The 18,603-nt window shown below is 45.5% G+C and overlaps 1 protein-coding gene across 1 annotated transcript in view; it reads right to left on the reverse strand.

Moving 5' to 3' along the window:
• Window positions 1-5,453: 5,453 nt before the first annotated feature.
• Window positions 5,454-18,603, reverse strand: part of FLT4 (fms related tyrosine kinase 4) — a 180,985-nt gene continuing 167,835 nt past the window's right edge. The window contains 7 exon segments of the mRNA XM_029583679.1: window positions 5,454-11,068; window positions 11,463-11,548; window positions 13,480-13,502; window positions 13,505-13,580; window positions 13,582-13,600; window positions 15,406-15,545; window positions 16,892-16,997. Coding sequence (XP_029439539.1) covers window positions 10,849-11,068; window positions 11,463-11,548; window positions 13,480-13,502; window positions 13,505-13,580; window positions 13,582-13,600; window positions 15,406-15,545; window positions 16,892-16,997 — 670 coding nt within the window. The 3' untranslated portion in view covers window positions 5,454-10,848.

Genomic DNA, 18,603 nt, shown 5'->3' on the forward strand with positions numbered 1-18,603 from the left:
AGGGTCAGCTCGTTTGTATCCAGTCGATTCACTGAAGGCTTGTAACTCAAAAGTGCTGTAAAATCCTTGGAGGAGCGTCTATGAAATGTTCTGTTCAAATGTCAATACAATGCAGTAAAAGGCATGTGACGCCCCAGTCAGCCCTAGCCTGGAGTTAAAGACGGGAGCACGTGGCCTTCCTTTCCCGCAGAAGCTCCCATAGATAGAGAAAGGCTTTGCAAATTGCTGCCCAACCTACTGGAAATAGCCCAAGATTGTAGGCTGCTCCCTCCCCACCCCCTTTTTCCCTAGGGTGTCCATGGTAGAGGATCAGGACAGGAGATTTCATCTCAGAAATCAGAGAGCAGCAAAGGGAAGCCAAGTTTTTGGACGCCTTCAAAAGTTGGCCTGCTAGGCGTGTGCCTGCGCCTAAATCTGCCCTGGCCCTTCCCGCTCCAGGAAGACTTGTTTCCTACCAGAGTGACAGGGGAATGAGGGCATGGAATTGTGCTGAAGAAAATGAATGCATTTCCAATAGACCCCGCCCCCCCCCTCCCTTACCCCCAGGCCATCCTGAGTTTCTTACGAGCAGGAGCAATGCCCTGCTGGCACTGAAATTCAAAATGGCGCTAGCTGACCCCTGGCTTTCCTCAGGGTCGATGCAAGCATATTTGGCGCTCTAAGCAAACTTTTGGTTATTCATCTCTCTCTCCCCCCCCCCCCCTTCCTCAACTGGTGGCAATGGCTCCAGCACAGCACTAGCTTTGGTAGTATTGGATCTGGTGCGGCGCCCCCCTCTGGACCTCACGCTGGCAGGATTTTTTTGCTGCCCGCAAAGTTTGGCCATTCTAGATGACTGCTTCGTTTGCCTAATTGAAAGGGCCGGCCCTGGCTCCCCTCGTGTCTCTCACATACGGGATAAAGGGGGGGGGGGGGGGGGAGATGCGATTCAGCCGGCCTCGTTTCGAATTATGGCGCCGACAGGGCAGGAGCAACTGGGTCGCAGTCCTCGCAAGACTCCTGGGGCTGCCCTGGCGTAACAGCACAACTCCATGCTCGCATTTCCCTGTTGCTCTGGTAGGAAGCAAGTCTTTCGGGAGCAGGGATGGGTGGGCGTTAGGCCGCAGTTTCGAGCAAAGTGCAGGGGAATCTTTTGCAAAGCATCTTTCTGCCTATGAAACCTTCTGCAGGAAATGAAGGTGGATGTACTGGGGGAGGTTCTTTTTGGGGGACCTGCTGTGTGCTGGCAGGGAGGAGGAAGCTTCACTTGGGGCTATTGCTCATTTAAGATAAGCGTGTAGGGGGGAGGTGAGGAGAGCCTGAGAGCATCAATGTTAGCCTGCTAATGCTCTTGGGGGAAGTAACTAAGCCCCCTGAAGTTATTGAGATCCACGTTGTAATACTAAATGACCTGGTTTGCATGCATTTGCATTTGGGGCTATTAGCGTTTGTGATGTTGGCCACGCTCGAGTGAGCATTGCCAGTCTTGCACGTTAACATGATTCTAATGTGCACTAACGGCCGACGTTGATATTTCAGTCACGTTGCCACATTATTGAAGCTTGGTAACTAGCCCCCCCCCCCCCCCCCACACACACACACATTCGAGAGAAGGGAGTGCTCTCTGTATCCATCTGGTGCAGACCCTGAGAGATGGATGTCCGCCTATGTCCATGTGTGATACGTGGCTCTGGAAACCTCGGGGGATCTGAGTCCACGGCGTGAGACCCTTGGTGACGTGGGATCCTATCTCGTTGTGAAAGGCCCCCAGAACGATTATTTCCTTCTAGGCTGTGATCAGTAAGGGGATATTCGCAGAGTTACAAGGGCTCACATACCTCAGTCAGTGGCTTAGCCCAGTGTCTGGCTTCATCTTGCACACTGGGGAAGTAATTACCAGCTCACTCCGTCCTCAATTAAGGACAGAATCTCGGATAATTATGCTGTCACAAAGGGTAAACGCTGCCTGTGTACAAATTAGATGCAGAGCGATGTGATGTCAGGGTCAGTGTTTTTTGAGGGAGAGTAACACAGCTACATCAGACTGTTGGGGGGTCACAGCTGACAGCACCTCGGGATTGGTTTTGGGGGAACAACGCCAGCACCTCAGTGTTCTGGGAAGTGGGGGGGGGGGGGGAGGGAGAAGGGAACAGTGGGAACTTCAGAATCAGTAGCTGGAGGTGCTTGCAACAGAGGGGGGGAAAGGCTGCAAGTTTCCGAGTGGCTCCAAATGGAAAGAATAAGGAGGAGAATAAAAAAAAAAACGCAACCAGCAAAGAAGCCAGACCGAGTGGGGGGCACTGGGCCACAATCCTGCTTTCCAGGGTTTTTTTCTGCCTCATTAGCCTTGATTCAGACCTTTATAAATAAAGGGCTAGAGTCACTGTGCCCCCTGGTGGAGCTGCGGAGGCTCTTCGGTCTGCCGGCTTTGTGCTGAGACAGTTCACCATCTCCTGGATGATGTTGCTCACAGGGACAGTGGGTCTCATTTACTGAAGACGTTTTTCCCTTTAAGGAACCCTTTTTCACCAGTTTGAGGGTAATGTTTTAACATCTGCCATAAAGTCGACAAATCCGCGCACAGGTTGCACCAGTTTGCAAAGCAACTCTGAAAACGATCTCTGCAAAAGCTGCCGGGACAGCATTGCGCCTGAGAATTTTGTGTTCAGGGAAGGGATTTTATTTTTTTAATTTATGCAAAAATCCAAAAATATGTGGGTAAGTCCCAACCCCTCCCCCCGGGCACGCCTCCGCCCAGTCCGGATAAACTCCCGGGCATACAGGACGTATACATCTGAGTTTGCCCTGGTATCAGGCGGGCAGTTTATAAAGCAGGCCACGTCACCCTGAAGTGCCTCTGAAAATGACCCTGCCGCTGACTCTGGGAAAAAGATTAGTACATGGCCCTTAGTGAGTCGTACTGTCAAATGATCAGCTGCGTGCTCTTGTAAAAGAAATACCTTCAGTCAAAGCAGCTTAATTGCTTTGAGCAAAAAGCCTTTTTTTAAAAATAATTTCAGAAATGTAAAAAAAACCCAAAAACATAGCCAATGATTTATTTCTTTCCCACAAGCACAAAGTTTTATAAAGTGGATCCCAAAAGCCTATCAGTTTAAAAATCAAGACCTAAATATCAGTTTAAGGAAAGAAAATTTCAAATATAAATTATTCCATTGGCCTTTTTGGAGTGTATACATATATATCTCAGGTAATAAAAGGCTTTTAAAACAAAGTTAAATGTAGCCTTGTTATTTTAACTTGTTGTGAAACCATATTAGTGAATCTGCAGCTATTCAAAGCTGACAGAGGAAGTGGTAAATCCACCTCTGCAATGCTATTTTTCTAGAACGAAAATGGTGTCAGTACTCACAATGCAGGGGGTGAGATGGGTAGGGTCATCTCCCAGGGCCACCCCCCTGCAATTGACTTCAGAGCCTACAAAATGACATCACTGCAAATATTACAATCACCCTAGAACACCAATACACATCCTATTGAGAAAACAGAACAAGCTGGACTGCTACAGTTCACTACACACAAGCGGAACACCTTACCTTGATGACACAAACAGAGCATGGATAAACCCCTCACCGGACAGAGAATAAGTGACCACAAATTATAAAAAGAAATATACAGACAAAATCTGAACCTCAAACCCCAAGAAGCCAGGCTCAGCATGCAGTGCAATATTGGAGAACTAGAAACAGAAGTTAATTTCCTTCTATACCTTGCAAAATATGAAGATATCAGAGATGCTGCACATTCACAATTCCAAAGCTGATTTTGAATCAAAAGGAAAACTCTTTTTTCTTCTGCCTTTGGTGCCTGGATATTTTGCACCCTGACGTAACACCCTACCTGTCATAACAACAACGGGGGCTCAGCAGCTCCAACGTTAAGATATCCCCCCACCCTACATACACAAAATTGATGATGGTGAGGGCTCCGTGGCCCCCAACATAAGATCTCCCTCCCACCCACACACACTCACACACCCACCCACCCACACAAACACAGAATGGTGGCAGGGTCTTGAGGGCTCAAACCAAACATTTCGCATCCTCCACACGCTACTCTGCCCTCTCTCTCTCCCTAGCAGGGCACTCTCTGTCTGTCACCTCCCTCAGCAGGCAGGCTCAATCCCCTCTCTCTTTCCCCAGGGCCGAGCATTAGTCCTCTCCCCCACTTCCCTTTGTAGGTAGAATCTCTCTCTCTTTCTCCGTACAGGGTTTGGGAGTGGAGGCAGCACGGGACGCATATTTCTTTTGAGGGTTCAAAGGGCAGTTCAAGCAGGTGGAGGAAAAGTTGCCAACAATACTCACCAGCCAAGTATCCTCCTGAAAAAGAATCCCTGTACCTCTGTTTTTGTTTCTTTTTTTTTGAGCATTTAAAACTGCAGTAATTTGCTTATCAGCTCTGCTGTGGTCATTAAGGGGTGGATTTTCAGAGCCCTGCTCGCGTAAATCCGCCCAAAACCTGGCGGATTTACGCGAGCAGGGCCCTGCGCGCCGGGAGGCCTATTTTACATAGGCCTCCCGGCGCGCGCAGAGCCCCGGGACTCGCGTAAGTCCCGGGGTTCTCCGAGGGGGGCGTGTCGGGGGCGGGCCCAGTCGTCGCGGTGTTTCGGGGGCGTGTCGGCAGCATTTTGGGGGCGGGTACAGGGGCGTGGCTACGGCCCGGGGCGGTCCGGGGGCGTGGCCGCGCCCTCCGTACCCGCCCCCAGGTCGCGGCCCGGCGCGCAGGAGGCCCGCTGGCGCGCGGGGATTTACGCCTCCCGGAGGGAGGCGTAAATCCCCCGACAAAGGTAAGGGGGGGGGTTTAGACAGGGCCGGGCGGGTGGGGGTTAGGTAGGGGAAGGGAGGGGAAGGTGAGGGGAGGGCAAAGGAAAGTTCCCTCCGAGGCCGCTCCGATTTCGGAGCGGCCTTGGAGGGAACGGGGGTAGGCTGCGCGGCTCGGCGCGCGCCGGCTATACAAAATCCATAGCCTTGCGCGCGCCGATCCAGGTTTTTAGCAGATACGCGCGGCTCCGCGCGTATCTACTAAAATCCAGCGTACTTTTGTTTGCACCTGGAGCGCAAACAAAAGTAGGCTATTCGCGCGCCTTTTAAAATCCGCCCCCTATGCTTTTTGGAAGATCTCGCATGCTCAGCACAACGGAACTGCCCAATTTCTGTCTTCGTTTGTAACACAGATAAGAAGAGGCAGTCAAAAAGGACCGTCTTGTTTTGCCATGCACAGAAATAACCACAATTAGGAAGCTAATATTGTAATTTATTATTTATTTTCACATTTTAGATAATGCAACAAATCCCTTAATGACAAAGTATAAAAGTACTACATACACAGTGAGAGGAAAGAAAGCCGTTTCATCGTTATAAATCTTTCCCTATATAACTGAACTCCAGCAGCGTGAGAGACGGGACAACCTCGCGGAGCAGGTGCCAGAGACCAGGCCACTGGCACTGGCTTGCACACTTTCAGTGAAAGCCAACATGGTTCCCTTTTACAGGTAGGCGAGCACAGGTTTTTTTTTTTTTGTTATAAACAGCAGGGACGCCTTGTAGCAAAAATCATTTTACCAGGATCCATTTTGGTATTTTCTTTTTTTAATCAACTACTTTGCTCTTAGCTCTTTTCTCATTGCGGCCTGCTGGCGTGGGACCTCCCCTTCGAATCGTCGGAAGGAAAGCATCATTTTCGCCATAAGCTTACCAAGTTGGACAGGTTTGGGAATAGGTTTCCGTCATGGCAAGAGTGGGATACACAATAGAAATTTGAGCTGATTAGAAGTTAAATCTGGGCTGCGCTTTTGACTCTCCTGAGAGGGAGGGTAATGTTTAGAGGGATTTCTGCGGGTGAAGTGGCGCCTTTCTCCCCAGAAAAGGCCACTTTAGAAAACTGCAGGACCGATTTGCGCATGAAGTTGCACACCGTGGGTGCGTATTTTTGCACAACAGGAGAAGAGACTCTGGGCAAGATTGGGAATTCTGCGCACACTTTTTGACTTTACAAAGGATGCGCGTAAATTCTCTCGGCAAAACTGTGTGCATTGTGTGCTCATCATAATTTTTTAAAGTGGACTTGCGTGGCTACCGAAATACAAAGTGAGGTGAGTTTATTTTTTTGGGGGGGGGGGGGAGGGAGGGTAAAGGGTGTCCCTTTTCTGCATTTGCAGGGAGGTAGATACTCCCTTACACCTCCATACTTATCTTCATGTATTTTAGTAACTGGGATTTCTGTATTTTCAGAACCAAAGATTATTAGCCGCTCTTTGTCCCTTTTCTTCCAGAGCCCAGTGCATTCTCATAGATCCTTCCAGGAACTCTCTAACCACAGCAGATTAGCATCATGAACATATCTGTCTTGACAAAAGATTTATGACGAAAGGCGCTGGGCGGCTATAGGGCACTGGCTGTTGTGCTCATCCTTCAGAATGGGTGGCTCTGCATACTCATTTCAAAATGATTTAATGGCTCTGATGATTAAATACGTCTTTCAATATTTTCAAGACCTACTGAAGGCCATCACCCTGGTTTCACGGAGCCTTGTAGCACACACACCACCCAGGCGAACTGAGAACGTCTTTGGCAGAACAGCACGCTGCCAGCTCATGCCTGGGAAAATAATTCTGCGCAGACAAGGCTCTTCGTTAAACTAAATTTTGAAGGTGGATGGATGACTCCATTCACCTTCCAAGTTCAGTTTCCTGTACTGCACATTCGCTGCACTGAGTGGATGCCAGGTTATTTTATATCAGACTTGCAAAGGAAGTGGTTATGGACTGAGAAACTAGTTACATAACATTCACCTTTCTTTGCGGACCAGGTACTGTTTGTCCCCTGGTGTAATTTCAGGGATGCATGGGTGAGCTCTGGACTCTTCAGAAAGCCATGTGTGTTCAAAGATTTCGGGGACGGTTTATATCGTCTGGGTTAGTGGCTTGAGTTGAATCGCATTCTGGCACGTATGCACGAGGAAGAAATGCTAAAGGTCACAAGATGGTATGTCGGCCACATGAGATCAGGGTGGCAGTCGTGTTTCTAATCAGAAGCCAAACTAATGGAGTTTCCATGGAGAAACATTTGCTAAGAAGAGATTTGGGTTCTCGAGTGCTATGCTGGTTTCATCGAGCTCAGCATCCTGTCTCCGACAGGATGGAACTACCCAGCAGATCGAAACCAGGGAGACTCAGTCCCTGTTGCTCACTTTCAGGTGATGACCCCCTGGCTAATAATTGCTAATGAACCTGACAAAACCTTTTTGGAATTCTGCACTATGAGTGACCTTGGCCACATCATTCTGCAAAATATTCCACAACTTAATTGTGCATTGATTGAAAACTGACTTTCTTAAATTTGTTTTAAATCTGGGCCTTGTGCTATTCATTTGTGGTAAGGAAACATCAACCAAACCTATAACTAAGTCAAAATAGCTGGGGATTCTTTTTAATTCCTTTGTCATGGAAAATGTACATATTTTTTCCAATGATACCTAAAAAGCAATTTAGTGAATGAAGGATGGGTAAGTTTGGTGGGGCACAACCTGAATAGTATGGGCCGATGAATATCTGGCAATTTCAGACCATGCTCTGTCTATTTCTGATAAGATATTTGTGTGAGTTACATTTCTCTAGGATGCTGTACATCAAGAGTAAACAAAGAGTGTCTGAGGTTGGTGGAGCCAGTGCTGAAAATGACTCCCATAACATTTCCAGCTGGCATCAACTGACTACAAAGCAAGGCAAGCTCAGATTTCTCATTTAAAAAAAAAATATGTTTCTTTTAAACAGGATGGCATATGCCACTCAAAATTTGTAATCATTTGGGCATGCCTCTGACCAGAAAAAGATTATGCAACACTGCAGCACCTTGCAATACATCACCTAATGTCACAAAAGCGAACCTGGCTCCAGTGGGGAGTAATGGATCTTTAGGAGTAGCTAGCTAAGCAAGGTTGGACCTAGCTATTACTTGGACAAACCAAGTTCATGAAGATGAATGCCTTTCCCTCATCCAGCTGAGTATTTATTGCATACTTATCACCCTCCTTTTATCTTACTTTATATGCATCCAACATTTCCCTCAACGAGCTTCTTTCCAAAAAACACTTACAATTTTGATTATTGTGATTAAAAGAGTCTTATTTTAAAGACTATTTTGAAAATTGAAAGGTGTATACCAGGGTTAGTGGTTTCACTAGTTTTAATATTATTGAGTGATGAAGTGTCCGGAGCAGATTAAAAGTACGAAAATTAATCTCTTTGCTACAGAACTAGAAACTAATATTACCAGTTGCATTTCAGCGATGAGACTGGCAACTCAGTTCTGCTTAATTACCTTGACCGAGCTTTTGGAATACTACAGAAAATGCACGGTTTCTCTGGATAGACTTACAAATCTAATTTAGCATGCACATTTTGTCAGGCATGTAGAAGAGCAATGCAGATACCTAAATGAACCAAGATGATATCTACTAATTTACAAAATCACCAAACAGCTAAGCAGAGTTAGACACCTCCAGGAAGTGGATGGTTTAGAACATGCCCTTACAATTGGACGCCTCATGCTCACTTTCACTAGGTTTAGGGGTCTACACCTGCATCAGGGATTTGAACGTGTAACTTGGAGTCCCTTTTAGGCATCCAATCTGATAGCGAAACAGAATTTTTGACCGTAAGTATGGATTGAAAATGTGCCTCGTTTTCTTTTTTTTCATAAACTTATTTGTCTAAAGTTTCCATTTTCGGGACACAGCTGCTTCTCCCAGAGAGGGGGGTGGAGGGGTGCACAATACAGAATCCGCTATCTCTTCAGACTTCCTGGGGGCACTCCAAACCTGTAGGAGCTCTTACAGATTCTGAAGCCATGGCAAGCTGGTACCAACAAACAGGACAGGAAGAACAATTGATTATAGATAACTCCATAGAAAAATATACACATATGTATACATATATATTTGTATTAAAAATAAAAATTAGAATGCTCATCCATCAGAACCAGTTCTTCTCCTCAGGATAACTAATCCCTAAGTCAAACCATGAAAAGGTAACAGAGTAGCAGGCAGGACACTGCTCAGTGTCTGCAGTATGGTTGGTGTAAGTAAAGATACCAGGATGCTTGCATACTGATGAAAGATGGAAAAATGAGTTTGAAACATATCTATGATACAAAAATACAAAACTCAAACCACTTAACTCTATACATAGTAGCCTGGCCTGCAAGCAGAACCTTTCGTGGGTCAGAGCACGAAACAACAGGGAGAAGGTGATGGAGGGAGAAAGGTAACTGGGGAACAAGAGATGCAAATGGAAACCTTTAGTCTGCTCAACTGGAAGACATCATCATCAGCTGCTGAAAAGGTCTCGTACAGGTCACTGCAGATCAGCACATTCCACATCAGTGACCCCCTCGACGTTATGTTGTGTGTTTAACTAGTGGGGGGCACGTGGGCAAACCTTTCAAACATCCAAACCCAAGCTGAGCCATTGCCGAGTTGCACTCCTCTTCACTGAGCCCAAGGCACCCTTAGAACCTGAATTTGCATTCAAAACAGGGGGGGGTGGGAAATGCTTACAATTCTCCTGCACTTCAATGCCAAAAAGTGTTAAACGTTGCTCCTTACTCCCCTTGTCAGGTTTATACAGTTTTAATGACTCCAGTAATGTTCTCGTGATTAGAAGTGGCATTTCACATCCTTGGGATGGAGTAACTTAGCTTCATTTTTCTGGTTTCTCTACTCCCCACCCCCCATCACCAAAAAAAAAAAATCCTCTTTTTACTGAAACAGCGTGTTAGGTGAGAAAAGTACCCACACTCAGAGCAGGAGGACTGGAAGCAGAAACTGAGCATCCTAAGAATGGAAGTGGCACCATCTCTTGACTTGCAGGACGGATTTGCCCCAGCACATTAACAACCAGAACAAATCAATCAACAGAAATTCTTTTGGGGGGAGGGGATTTAAAGAGAGTCAAAATTGCAAATAATCTATTTGTGCCCAAATGAAATTGCAGAATGGAAGATTCTATCAGAAGACCGCGTTCATAGAGACTGCGGAGGCATCCGATTGACTCGCGTCACCATTCTGATTTATTGTTAGGCACAGCAGATGCCAGGGGTGGCCAACGCTGATCCTCAAGAGCCACAAGCAGGCCAGGTTTTCAGGATAGCCACAATGAATATGCATGAGCAAGATTTGCATATACCGAGCTTCCAGTGTAGGCAAATTAATCTCATGCATATTTATTATGGCTATGATGAAAATCTAACTGGCTGTGGGGTCCTCAGGACAGATTTGGGAAGCCGTACACTAATAATATTAAGACATGGATAGCATTTTCTTCACCCTCTGAGAAACCTCAAAACAGCTTGGCAGCTTTCTCTCACAACATGCCCAATCCCTTTAGGAAAGGCGAAAAAACCCCCCACACTTCAAGTCTTCCCTGTATTAAAAGGACAATGATTTGAAACAAAATAGTTTTGAGGGCTGAATGTTTGAAAATCGTTGTAACAAACACCTAGCAGTGTCTCTCTAACCATGCAGTCATTTCTAACCCTTAAACATAAAGAGCAGTGCCCAGTGATTGCTTCCCGTCTCGCCTGCCCTAGCTTTCCCTTCACTTTCTCCATAGACACGGCATTTTCGCGGCGGAATCCAAGTAGCAAACGTTGCGTAGCCTCACGTGGCGCACGTCTCAGGGCAGTTCTCCCGCTCTTACTTTCCTCAAGTTCCCGTTCTCTCTTTGGTTTCCTGTGGTTTCGCGAAAGTTTGAAGAAGCTGCTCTTTTCCTGCAGTAACTGTACAGAGCTGATGCAAGGCAGGGCAAATGGAAGCCGAACTCCTCCCATGGTGTCTATATGGAGTTAGACTGCTTTAATACTGGTCCGAGAAGAAGGAGGCATGGATGGTGGTAGGACTGGCGGCCTCTCCTGGTGGGGTATAGCTGTCCCCCTCCGAGTGTTCCGATAGCTCCCCATATTCACTGTTGTAAAACGTCTGGCCCCCAACGTGACACTGATATGACGGTCGACACCTGTCCCTGTGGCTTGAGTGTTCTGGTACCAACTCTGCGTTTCTGCTGGTCCCTTTACTGCTGTGAAGGAAATGGATCAAGAAGCGGTCAAAACCAGGCTGAACAGCAACCATTACTGCGAAAAGAGCTTTTATAACCTCAGGAAATAACAAGCTTTGAAATGTCTTTCTCCTTTACGTCACTGATTAAGATCAAATTCTGTCAGGTAGTAAGCAAAAGTCGTTAATATCTAGCTGATGTTCAGTGGCCTATGACCATAAAATAATTTAATAAAAGACTTCTGAGATTTCTCCCTCCCCCGTTCCCGCCCGGCCACATGTCACCGCCTTGGAATCTGGAACAGGTGGGCAGAGGATGATGAGGAAATACCCTCTGACTGAAGCCAGGGCATGAGGCCACGATGGCAGTGGGCGTTAGGTTGTCCCTACGTTTTAGGAGCTGTAGCAGGAGGTACCTGATTCCACTTTCTGTTCTGTGTCTCTTTTCTAGCCTCTCAAACTCTTCAGACGCCAGCACCATTCCACTGTCTGTCTGATTGTCCTGTAGAGAAGAAAGAAGTGACACATTGTCATCTGCTTCATCACTGTCAAGCAATCCAGGCCATAAATAATAGCACCAGGAAGTCAAATTCAATCCTTTAAAACTCGACCATCATTTTCTTCCTCTGGTGACTATGCAAGGGACTCAGTTCCTCTGTTGGACGTGAGGAAGGTGCCCTTCAGGACTGAGCTTTTGGGCTATACTATGTCAGCTCGGTTGCACACTGGTTACAGGTGCCCAAGCTCTCACAGGGATCAGTGCAATTATTTTGTGATTCTGCCAGAGTTACAGACCTTCAAACCCTTGTCCAGCCTCAATATTTGATGACGTTAACACGTCAGGATATTTTCCTGTAAATAATTATTACAGTGGAATTAGTTACAAACTATTCAATCCTTTCTCTAACATGACCCAGACAGGACCATAGTGCGCCAGCTTGACTTTATCAGAACCAGCTGGATTAGCAGACTATATCCTGCGGCGCTGGTTCCGAGTCTCCAACAAGTGCGTAGATAAGTCTTTAGCGGTGGTAATTTTCTAAAAAAAAAAAAGAAAGAAGGACACCAGGTCGGGGGCCAGCGGTGACCTTCACCTTCCACATTTTCCTAGAGGGGGAAAGAAGGCTCCGGAAGAAAATCACCACGGGTCCTGAGGATCTCCCTTCTCTCCCATGAATTTCACACAACGGCAAAAGAGGGGGTGTTTCTCTTTCAAGGGTTTTTATTGCTGCCAATTATATATTTTACCGACCTGAAGAAGAGAGGTTTAGCTCTAGAAAGCTGGTTGAGAAATGTATTAAGTTATTGCAATAAAAGCTATCAGCTTAAATATATATATATATATATATATATATTTGGTTTTATTTGTTCCACTTCATTTCTGTTGCCAAATTTAAGACTGTGTCAAGTTTGTTGAGTCTTTATTTATTTATTTATTTATTTATTTACTACTTATTTTAATATTCTACTTCACAACTTCCAGTGCTCAGTGTGGAACACAATAAAAAAAATACATAAATGTCAATTCAATCAATTACACGAAAACATCTAAATAACATAAAACAGAACACACACTTATCGCTATTGCCTCAGTATAAAAAGTCTTTAACTGTTTCTGGAAGATTTTAATATCCATTCCCCCCCCCTCCACCCTCCCATATGTCTCCTGGCAAGGAAGCGCATGAGAAAGCCCCAGCACGTGTAATTTTGTAATTTATAATCTCTGGCGGCCCTTGTGCCCCGTTTCTAATGACACAATTCCTTCCTTCAAGCCCAGCCACCTTCCACTAGACATAGACACTTGGGTTCGGTTGCTTTCCCACCTGCAATAAATCCTGAAGCAGGTGCTAGGAAGCTCAGGCAATATTGCAATCTTGAGTCAAGGTTTTTAGAGGGCAATTTTCAATGGCATTTCGGCAAATAAAATGGGGCTCTGCCTGTGGAAATCGCTGCCCAACAGGCGGATAACATAGTCTCTGTATCCGAGGTTTACCCGCAGTGCTGCGAACGCGTTTCTGGGGTGGGGTTCCCTACACAGGCCCACACAGATTCCGTGTTCAAATCTCCCTCCTCCACCCCCCACCCTCAATGTTTGCGCAGATGGAATTGTGCGTGCCATGCGCGGGTACATTCTGGCGAGAGTACACGTGCACTCTCCCTTTGAAGACTGGTATAGCTCAATACGAGTAAACGCCCTCAGATATATGCGGGCTGCTTCAAAATTACCCCCCCTAGCATCACAGGGACATTTTGGGGCTTCCGTTAAGACGAGCGCCAATGGGGCTTCAGACGGTGCTCGGCCCCCAGACTGGTTCTCTCCCAGTTTGTTCTGCAGGGGGAAATGTTAGGCTTCCAGAGTCTGGCGCCACATCGCTGAGGGAGGAACGCCCCTTCTATCCCTCCCGTTCTGCTTCCGGCGATGGTAAGACTCACCGGATGAGATTTATAGGAGGGCAGGTCATGGGAAACTCTTCAAATGTTTTCACTCTGGATGGACATCGAATCTGATTTCCTCCGGTGAAGCAGCCCGGAAACGGACACACAGTTATAGTATCTGTTAAGGGGGAGAGGAAACAGGTGTAGTCCAGATATCCTTTCACGGTGCAGAATAGGAAAGCACGAACAAAAGGTCACCAAAGTGGACCGAGAGACCTCCCGTAGAAAAGCAACACTGGAACCAGACAAACAGAACGGGTTCAGCTCCATGCACAAGGATTGCTGATGAGCCGTGGGCTGTCATCGCGCCTACACGGACTGATTTTCCATTTGTCTGTCACTCGATGCTGAGAATACAAACTACATTCCTTTGGGGGAAATTTACAGCTCCTTAGTAGAAGCAATTACATAGAATATAAGCCATCTCATTTTTTTTTTTTTTTTACTTTTATTTCCCATCCACCTCCAAATCTCATGTAAATAAGCAGTCTGGAAAATTCCAAGTTTGAAGGTCATAAATGTAAAATCTATAAATATAAAATTACATGTTGAAGCAGGCACTGTATCAGCCTTGGGCCTATGTGTTGTGCTGAGGGAACTGTAGCACAGACCTCGTTTGAAAATCTCAATTTAAGACTTTTTGGAGGTTTTCTCTAATATTGAAGGCACGGTACCCTGCGTTAAGTTAACGTGGGTGAATGCAGGCATTAATTGCTGTGACCCTGGTATAGTTAGTAGAGCCGAATGCATTAACCTGTGTGGAAGCTAATATGATCCGCATTTAGCCCTCTTAGAGCCTTATTAGAAACAGAGAAACATGACGGCAGAAAGAGATTGTATAGCCAATCCAGTCTACCCATCCGTCCAATTAATTTAGCATTATAACTCTCAGCAATTCCTTGGAGATCCCTGTATTTATCCCAAGCGTTCCTGAATTCAGATGCTGTTTTTGTCTCCACCACTTTCACTGGGAGGCTGTTCCCCACATCCACCACCCACTCTGTAAAGATTTATTTTTCCATAGACAAGGTGAGAACCCCTAGAACAATAACCATTTTGAAAATCTTTTTGGAAGATGGCCTTGCGCTGAAGATTTGGCCTCTGAAAGAGATGTGGTCATGCAAGGCTCAGTGCCTCAGCTGTTAATGGGTAATATTAAAAATTTTAGATAGAGCAGACCAGGGCAACAAGGTCTCACGGGGCCTGACTTTAAAAAGCATTTAAATGCTTAAAATTGGGTTTTGAGCAATTGAATTGTCCATAGGAAAGTCACGTGTAAGTCACGTGTAAGCACATAAATGGCTTTTGAAAATTGCTACAATAGTATGTTACATATACACGCGTCACTCCTTTTAAAATTACCTCCTAACAGGTGAATTTTCAAAAGGATTTATGCATGTAAATGTAACATACTTTCGTAGCAATTTTCAAAAGCCATTTACGTGAGTAAAGTGCACTAATGCGAGTGAATCCTATGGAAAATTCAATGGCATATATTGTAGCAATTTTCAAAAGCCCACTTACTCCAGTAAAGTGCATTTAAAAAACCCCCCAGTTTTATGCATATAAATGCTTTTTAAAATCAGGTTCATTGTGGTTAATTTTGATCTTGTTGCTTTGATATATTTTCCTACAGAGTAGATATTGGTCTCCTCTTTGCAGCTACTCTGTCTTTTGTGAAATTCTGTGTAGATCATTTTCTCCTGTATCCACCTTCATATGTAACGTCGTTTCAATAAAAAGATTTGAAATTAAAAAACAAAACAAAACACCTTTTTGGGCAACGGTATCATAAACCACAAAAGCAATACTTTGGGAGACCAGAAGGCCACACACAAAGCATCGTTGAAGAGCCAGGCTTTTTCAGTCAGTGGCCGCTAGGTCACTCGGTTCTACCCAAGCCACGAGACGGGTTAGCTTTACCTCACGGCTAAGCTGTGGCAGCGAAGCCTGATGTCAAATTCCTCTTCGTCCGAGTTCTGCTGGGCAGAGGAAGGCACCTGGGAAAAGCCATCGTCTTCAGAGCTCTGCGAGTCGTTCAGGGGGATGTAGTCTTTTCCTTCCTGTGGAAGGAAGGATGCAGGAAGAAGAGAAGCCTCAGTGGTGCGGGCTCCCTGCTGAATATTTGCCCGACATCCCCGGAATTCTGCAGTTGCTTTATTTGACTGAAGTGAAATGCTTACCTACATCTCTTTATGGGATGGCTCGACTTCTTGCATTTCACTGTTTGTCAAGCATTTTTCACAGGTACTTTAACTGTGGGTTCATAGCTAATGAGTTGCTTTGCGTAATATTAGACTGCAGTCGCTCATTAGCAATGAATTTGCACGAAAATTTACAAAAGCAAAAAAATGTTCATGCTTAAATCGCTGTGTGTGCACTAAAAGAATAAGAACACATGCTAAATAGGTGAATGGCACACGTTACCCCACTGAACATGCACAACAGTGAATTCAGCACGTGAACTCACCTTCGCAATTTTAGGTGCACATTGGCCTCATAGTCTTGGTTTTGCTATAGACATTACAAATCTCAGAGTACTGTCAGTAGAACAACCACGAACAGCCAAAAATGTGCCGGTGAACACAGCAGCATCTATTTGGTGTGTTAACACTAAGACAAGTATCCACATGGGTTAAACACTTGCATTAGTTAATGCGACATGCAGGAACAGTCCAGGGTGAAGTCAGCTGACACCATTTGATGCCAGCATGGGACAGGAAGGTGCAGAGCCTCTCCTGCCTCATTTGTCCTTGAACTGCTGTCAGAAGGGGCGAGCCTGAGGTGGGGGGAGAAGGTGCTTCTGGGGTAGGGGTTCTTTTCAGGGAGGGGGAGAAAGAAACCCTTGATATCAGGAGGTGAAGGATGAAGGAATAATATCAGGCCTCGGACAGCCCTTTATCTGGGGGATTGGGAGGTGCGGGAAGGGAGAGATCAGAACTCCTGAACCCCCTTGATGTCAGGGTGGAGTCATTGGCTCCTTCTCTTTGGTGTTGGGAGGGGTTGAGGGCTTGTGTTAACCACCAAGTTAATGTTAGCTGCTAGCAAAATTGCTTTTAATGCCTAAAGAACTATAGGCTTTATGTGCTTTGGAAATCAGGCATGCAACTGTCTAGCACTCATGTTAAAGTCAGCACAATAACTCACATTCATGACCAGTTTTAGCACAGGTTAGTAAATAGGCTTCATTCCCAAGTCTGCTGTGCATACAGCAATGCAAAATCAGGTCAACGGCGTATATTTTATGATTTTATGATTTGTTCCAATGAAAAAATTTGTTCCATGTAAACTGCCACAAGGCAGTAGTTATTACCGTTTAACTGTGAACCGGAGTGATATGTATTGTATACAGGAACTCCCGGTATATAAATCCATAAATAAATAAATAAATAAATATGGCAGGGCCTACCTGCTGTACATTCTCCTGCAGAAGGTTCCCCAGTATCTCTACCAGATCCGAGAACGTTGGCCTTTCCTTGGGGTCTCCATGCCAGCAGCTGAGCATAATGCGATAGCTGTAGAAAGAGCCATGTCTCATGTTTACTCTCCCAGCTTTCTTACGAAACTGCTGAGAATTTTGATTGGTGAATGGGGGCAGATCTCACAAGAAAAGGAATCTCCTGGGGAAGAAGGATGATCACGCACATCCGGGAGGAACCTACTCGCATGAACCTAGGCTTGGCTAAATCAAGATTAAAGAAGGAATCATTCATAAACATCTCAGCTGCAAACAATGTGAACTCTAAAAATGACCTATTGGCCAACAATAGCTCATAGGCTAGCACTGGTGTAGTAAAGCATCTGGCTTAATCAATAATCAGTCATTCATCCCAATGGAGGTAGGCTGGGGTTGTTTTTTATTTTATGTTTATGGGTAGGGCTAGGTTATAGAACAGGTTGTGGGGTGGTTAGGGAGTGTTGGGTTTCATAGTAATGGAGTAAAGAAGTGATGACGGCAGAGAAACACCAAATAGTCCATCCAGTCTGCCCAGCAAGCTTCTTGTGGTAGTAGCTGCCGCTTTGTGCAGTATACCACCCAAACCTTATGTTACAGGTAGTAACATTAAAAATCAAAATCAAGCAACTGTTAAACCCATAACAAAATTACTGCTAGCAACATTTTTACATGGTGAGCAGCCTTCCTGATAAATCATTCATTGCTGCTACTTGATGTGCTTTGAATTTTGGACTTGGCCATAGAAGCAGTCCTGTGCCTTGTCCCTGATGTCTGCTTATCAGTATCCCAGACTGTAAAAGTCAGGGTCCAGTTGGCTGTCCTCTGAATCCAATTCCCTTTTTCTCCCCTCTCTCGCCATCGAAGCGGACAGCGATGCTGCAGTTGTGTCAAAACCATGTAAGCTAATTGGTTAAGGGTAAAATCCCCATGACTTCTGTTAGGGGTGGCAGCTGCCGCTCCATGCTGGTTACCCCTCATGTACCCTTTTCTTTATTTCCAACTCTAGCCTTTAGGGATCCACAGTGTTTATCCCATGACTTTTTGAATTTGCTTACTGTTTTTGTTTTTACCACCTCCTCCGAAAGGTCATTCCAGGCCTCCACCACTCTCTCCGTGAAGAAATATTTCCTGATGTTGATTTTAAGTCGTTCCCCCTGAAATTTCGTATTGTGACTCCTAGTTCTACTATTTTCTTTCCTCTGGAAAAGGTTTGAAGTTTCTGCATCACTAAAACCTTTCAGGATCTGAAGTTCTGAATCATATCTCCCCTGCACCTCCTCTCTTCCAGGGTAAACATATTCAGATCCTTCATCCTCTCCTCATAAGTCTTCTGATGCTGACCCCACACCATTTTGGTCACCCTTCTCTGGACCCCTCTGTCCTGTCTCTATCCTTCTTCAGATATGGTCTCCAGAAATGGACACAGTACTCACCATTGCTTTGCTGCTTTCAGATCATCAGACACTTTCCCTCTTCCAGTCCCTGCGCATCAGTCTTTCACCCCCCATTACATACAGCATTTTTGGATTACTGCACCCCAGATACGTTACTCTGCACTTCTTGGCATTGATTCCCAGTTGCCAAGTCTTCGACCAAGCTTTCTTAAATCACTTTTTATTCTCTCTACTCCTTCAGGCGTGCCCACTCTGTTGCAGATCATAGGA

The sequence above is a fragment of the Rhinatrema bivittatum genome, chromosome 18, assembly GCF_901001135.1.
Source record: "Rhinatrema bivittatum chromosome 18, aRhiBiv1.1, whole genome shotgun sequence".
Taxonomy (NCBI): domain Eukaryota; kingdom Metazoa; phylum Chordata; class Amphibia; order Gymnophiona; family Rhinatrematidae; genus Rhinatrema; species Rhinatrema bivittatum.